Consider the following 6,500-nt stretch of genomic DNA (forward strand, 5'->3'; position numbering starts at 1 on the left):
GTGTAGGATGAGTATAAATGGGTGGTTGATGGTCGGCACAGACTTGGTGGGCCGAAGGGCCTGTTTCAGTGCTGTTTCTCTAAATAAAAAAAATCAATAATGTTAGAGTTGGATCAACAGCAGTTTGTGTACAGTCACCAACATCGCTGTTCGAGTTGTCGCCTCACCAATAATTTTACAGTGGGGTTAACACCTATAAAGTTGGACTCGGTTTCTTCCCAGTAATGTTAGAGTTCCCACAAGCAGTGATAAAGTAGTGTCTCCACCATTTACATTTGAGCAGGTCGCCACTAAAATGTTAGTATAAGTTCCTCATCAGTAATATCAGGATAAGATTGCACCAGCAATATTAGAGTAGCATCACCAGCAGTAATCTTCGAGAAGGCTCACCAACATGAACGTTTGTCTCATGTCATCAGCGGCAGAATTCGGGTAGTCATCATCACTGATGTTACGGAAGGGTCACCACTATTTAAATTCGTGTTATGTCTTCAGAAGTAAAGTTAAAATAGGATGTACCAATAATTTTAGCTTCTGGTAAAAGTTAGAATCCATATGGGCGGCACAGTGGCGCAGTGGTTAGCACCGCAGCCTCACAGCTCCAGTGATCCGGGTTCAATTCTGGGTACTGCCTGTGTGGAGTTTGCAAGTTCTCCCTGTGTTTGCGTGGGTTTCCTCCGGGTGCTCCGGTTTCCTCCCACATACCAAAGACTTGCAGGTTGATAGGTAAATTGGCCATTAGCAATTGCCCCTAATGTAGGTAGGTGGTAGGGAAATCTAGGGACAGGTGGGGATGTGGTAGGAATATGGGATTAGTGTAGTATTAGTATAAATGGGTGGTTGATGGTCGGCACAGACTCGGTGGGCCGAAGGGCCTGTTTCAGTGCTGTATCTCTAAACTAAACTAAACATAAAGATTAGGGCAGAGATAGCACCAGTATTTTAGAGCAGTGGCATCATCAGTAATATTAGAGAAATAACAGCACAAATAATGCGAGAGTAGGATCACCACCAGTGATGCTATACTATGGCCGCCAACAATAATGTTAGAATAATTGTCGCATATATTTGCGACAATTTGCGATTAATGGTCGTGTATATTTACCAACAGCAATATTAGAGTCGGTTTAACACAAGTAATTTCAAAGTGTGCACTTCTTCAGCAATGATCCAGTATGCTCCTCACCAGTAATGTTAGAACAGGGTGACTAACGGTAATGTTAGAAGAGGATCACCCCAGTAATGTCAAAGTAGGTTCATCCTCAGTAATGGTAGAATAAGGCCGTTATTGCTAATTATAGAACAGGATTATCTGCAGACATGCTAAAGTACAGTCATCACTAGTGATACTAGAACTGAATCATCACCAGTAAGGTAAGAGAAGCGTCACCAGTGGTGTTAGAACGTAATCACTGTTATCATCACAGTATATAACAATTTAAATTTACAATGGATGTGAATAGTTCACTGAATTATTATGGGGCTCCAAGAACCTAACGCAGTGTCGGGAAGGTATGCTACCTTCAGAGTTCAGGGGGCAGACACAGCGCACCTACCAGTTGGGGTAACTTTCCATTATGAATTTCTAGGGCAGGAGTTTCATGGACTGAGCTACAACATCTTTGGCTTTCAGGGCGTACTGAAGCGGACAGCAGCTCCTTGTTTGTTCAGTGACTGTAACTAACGTTCCTAATTGTGCAACTTTGCTTACCCAACAGGGCATGAATTTTCTATAAAAGGGTAACGTTAATGATTTCAGCCAAACGGGTGTTGGAAACGTAAAACTGGAAAGAGTTCCAGAATTCACACTAAAAATGTTACCGCCAATGATTCTACTGATAAGGGACATTTACTACTCTATTCTCACAGTCTTGGGTGCTCCTGGTAAGTCGATATATCCTGTTGTCCAATAGCTGTTGACAACATAACTGTTAATGGTTACATAACAGATGCTGTGAATGCCCTCATTGCTGAGTCATATATCTGAAGGGATATGTGGGTGAATATCAATGGGAATCCTGCTGGTCTGCGTGGCTGGTGAGTCTCTGTTCTGGTCAGTACTTCCTCGCACGGGGTGATCAGCTGTCTTATCCTGTACTGAGGGAGGGCGATGCTGCTTTCTCGCCCTTCAAACGGTGCATAAATCATGAAAGAATGTTTTATTGACTGGCCATGACAGTTATCTCACTGGTATGGTTGCGTCTTGTCTATTAACAGTTGCTAATTCCTGGGCTTGCAGCTTGCTCCACCTAACAGGGACTTTGAAAGATATTTTGAGAAATAATTGCGGCTGAAGGAGCTGCTTCTCTTCCCTTGGCTACAAAGAGCTTTTGCGGTTAAACTCAGTTCCTGAGCAGCTCCATCGGGCAGATTATGAATAGAAAAAGCACAGACTTTTGAATAAATTGAACGTTCTGTCTAAGCTGAATATTTTAGTTGAATTCATATCTTTGTAGCAATTATTTTGAAATTGTATTGAATAATACTAAGGGCGGCACAGTGGCTAGCACCACAGCCTCACAGCTCCAGCGACTTGGGTTCGGTTCTGAGTACTGCCTGTGCAGAGTTTACAAGTTCTACCTGTGACCGCGTGGGGTTGCTCCGGTTTCCTCCGACGTGCCAAAGATTTGTGGGTTGGTAGGTAAATTGGCCATTGTAAAAAGGAAATGCCCCTAGTGTAGGTAAATGGTAGGAGAATTGTGGGGATGTGAGAGCGAAAAATGGGATTAATCCTGGATCGGTATCAATGGGTGGCTGATGGTCGGCACGGACTCGGTGGCCCGTAGTTGGCCTGTTTCAGTGCTGTATCTCTCTATGACTCTAATTTGGTGCCGATCCAGAGATTCCACTCTCCAAATGAAGAAAGGAATTAAATGGAAATTTCAAACATGTATTGGTCCATGGCGCCGCAGTGTTAACTTATAAAAGGGAGTCGGTGTCTTGAATGGGCCAAGTCTCGTGTCAGATGGTTTTAGTGTTCAACACTGCAATGAACTATATATTTGCATTTATGTTCGGGAACCGGTTTGTATATTGACGGTGAAAATTAACAAGTCATCGAACAAGTCAAAGTTTTGCTTTAAGAGGCTTTTCTCCAGAACTATACCATTTCTGCGATTTACCCTGGCTTGGCCAGGAACGCACATTATAGGGTAAATGAAGCCTCAAACTAGTATCCGAGGCGATAGTCATTGAGATTAAACTGACAGAGACGTATGACACATGACTGATATAATGTCGTCATATTTATTATACCGCCCAAAGTGCATTGTATCCACACTCAGTCATCAGTGCCTGGGTGTCGGCAGTAGTGGAATTGTTTTCTCATACCATTAATAAGACAGATTCTGAGTAACCCTCCCCTCACTACTCTGACAATATCTGATTGAAGTATGCTGGAAGGACGGCGGCCTTCCAGTCTCTCAATATTGTGTTTAATGGTTTCTTTCTTTCGAACATCATGTCGTCACAACTCCTCTAAAACATTACAAATCACTGCCCATAACTCTAAGTAGAATAACATGCCAACAGTTATCGATTGTCCTCTTTATTTAACTCTTCTCCCTCTTTCGTGCAGCAAACCTGTTGACAATAGTGATTCTGTCCGGAGGAAATTGCGGTCTTTCCAAATGTATTTCGCTCTACATGGTGGCCATGGCAACAGCAGATCTAATGGTCATGATCTTCAATGTAATAGTTTATCACATTTTTACATATCACTTCCCACATTCTTTCCTATCCTACACTGCCGTTTGTAAGTTTATTCTGTACATGAATTCTGTCACCCTGCGTATATCAGTGTGGTTTACTGTCTCTTTCACATTTGACCGATTTGTAGCGTTATGTTGTGAGAAGTTTAAAACAAAGTATTGCACTGTGAGAACTGCGACCACGGTTGTAACAATGGTCTCTGCCCTGTTATGTTTACAGACACTTCCGTTCTTCTTTGCATATAAGCCTGAACAAATAATAAATAATATTCATTGGGGTTGTCACCCAAGAATGGATTTTTTTTCATCGCCAGCAGGTGTTGCCTATTCCTGGTTGCAAACTGTGTTAATTCCATGGCTTCCTTTTGTTTTGATATTATTGTTTAATTGTTTGACAGTCAAATGTATTTTAGTGGCCAGCAGAGTTCGCAGGGGATTCCGGACTCACATCGATGATAATCAGAGCGATCCTGAGATGGAGAACAGAAGGAAGTCCATTATTTTACTTTTCACAGTATCAGGCAGTTTTCTCCTGCTGTGGCTGACATCAGCGGTGAGTTTTATAACCACCGGTCTGGCAAACACAGCACATTACAGAGGTGACTATGCCGCTCCTGAATACATCGCCACTGAAACTGGATACATGCTCATGAACATGAGTTCATGTACAAACACGTGTATTTATGCAGCTACACAAACTAAATTCAGAGAAAAGCTGAAGAAACTGCTGACAGCTCCTTGGGCATTTATTCTAAAATGGATTTTAAAAATGAAAACTGAAACCAAAGCTTCCTGTTTTAAGTAGCACTCAATTGCAGTCTGTGTTCCATTTTAGAAAAGGCAGACTTTCCGTTAGGACGGAATTTGATTGTTTAGTTAGAATGAACAGGTATCAGAAAAATATTTCTTCCACTTTCTGCCAGGCGATGAATGTCTGCTACTTTCCCGGGGTGAATATCACCATTTCCTGATGAAACAGCGCGCTCCCCGCTCAATATTCAAAGATTTTAGTCACGATTGTGTTTCGGCGGTGTAATAGAAGATGCAGATATTGGAAGCAAACACCAAATTAACAGATGAAGTGTCCTTTAGTCTCGGAACAATAAAGATGGTTCCTTGTTATTTTTCTGTATTCTTGTTGTGAATGTTGCAGGCGCTGACGTTCCCATTCGTCTTCGTCTTCCCCAAGCCCCAATTGACTCCTGCATCAATTAAACAGGCCTGTATCCTGATCAGTTTCTGACCCTTGAGGCAGCATTTCTTTCAATCTCAACTGGGCATCAAAATGTTTTCATGTTTTATCTGGGAAATAGACGGTTGTGCTTGTCCAGTCTTTGCGGAAATTGCAAGCTCAAGGAACAGCATCTCATCTACCGATTAGGCACACGTCAGCCTGCCGGACTGAACATTGAGTTCAATAATTTCAGAGCATGACAGCTCTCCATTTTACTTTCATTTTTAGTTATTTTTTCTTCCTTTTTTATTACATTCTTTTTTACATTTTTTACAATCTTTTTTTTCCATTTATTTCATTTCATTTTAGTTTGTTCAGTTTGCTTACCCACTGTTTTTTTTCAGGTTTGCACTTGCTGTTGTTCAATATTCAGTGTATTAACACCTAATCTGTGCTCATGCTTTGTCTTTCAACACACCATTAACATATTGTTTGCCTTTGCTCCGTGACCTTTTGGTCAGCTATGTGGCCTGGTCCAATCTAGACCTCCTTTGTTATCTCTTGCCCCACCCCCACCTCACTTGCTTATAACCTGTGACTTTTCTAATATTTGTCAGTTCCGAAGAAGGGTCACTGACCCGAAACGTTAACTCTGCTTCTCTTTCCACAGATGCTGCCAGACCTGCTGAGTGGTTCCAGCATTTCTTGTTTTTATTTGCGGAAATTATATTCGGCACTAACAATTACTTCCAATCATTGTAACAGCCCACCTCATCATGCCTTCATTATATTTTAATTTATGGGTCTTTTCAATTTAATATTTAATAATGACGTTGTTTCTACCACCGTTACTTTCATTGCCTCAACCATGACCGTTTAAAGGGGTTTCTCTTATCCGTTGTCCTAATTCTTTTACATTATTATATTTTCTGTGGCCGTTAATTCTTGATCTTTCAGCTAATGGAACAATCAGCCTCTATCGATCCTGCCCCATCACATCTTGGCCTTAATCACCTGAACACGACTGACCAAAATATCTCAATATAATATCATTACAAAATCAAATGAAAACCAGGAAAATGCACTCAAGCCAATTAATTTATAGTGTTTTCTTGGAACTAATTGAATCATTACTGATACGAAGCAAAGTGAAAGATTGTTTTCTTTTGCTTATCTCTATCTCTAATAGCAGATAGATAACCAGAAAGTGCAGCTGTAGCCTACATAAGAAATCTCGTGTTTCTGATTTTGGGATATTGCTGTGTCTGGAGAAGTGACATATTGAGCATGAAAGAACAAGTGATATGCATGATGAAGATGCCCTGAAGAACGGGCCCAGAATATGATCATTCACGCTGTCCCACCCTGAGATTAAATGGTTAATATGACTCTGGAGAATGAAATGGTATGAAAAACAAATGGATGAGATCTGTGCCCTCCAGTAGAACTAAATAGATAGATGACCCTGATCGGATGTTGATAAAGTTAGCCTGAAAAACAATACACCAATAAGTGGGGGAGGGATCATTGGCTATGAGGAATGCGTTAATCAGATTTGTTCTGACATTTGATAATGTTCTCATTTGTTGGCTTCTTTTTAGATTGTAGAAATATTA

General features: G+C 41.1%; 1 protein-coding gene across 1 annotated transcript; it reads left to right on the forward strand.

The window, feature by feature from the left end:
- Positions 1–1,814: 1,814 nt before the first annotated feature.
- LOC137345182 (probable G-protein coupled receptor 139) lies at positions 1,815–4,515 on the forward strand. The gene is made up of 2 exons (XM_068008648.1): positions 1,815–1,884; positions 3,578–4,515. The coding sequence occupies exons 1-2, from the start codon at positions 1,815–1,817 to the stop codon at positions 4,513–4,515; spliced, it is 1,008 nt and encodes a 335-aa protein (XP_067864749.1).
- Positions 4,516–6,500: the final 1,985 nt, after the last annotated feature.

The sequence above is a fragment of the Heterodontus francisci genome, chromosome 28 (genome assembly GCF_036365525.1).
Source record: "Heterodontus francisci isolate sHetFra1 chromosome 28, sHetFra1.hap1, whole genome shotgun sequence".
Lineage (NCBI taxonomy): Eukaryota > Metazoa > Chordata > Chondrichthyes > Heterodontiformes > Heterodontidae > Heterodontus > Heterodontus francisci.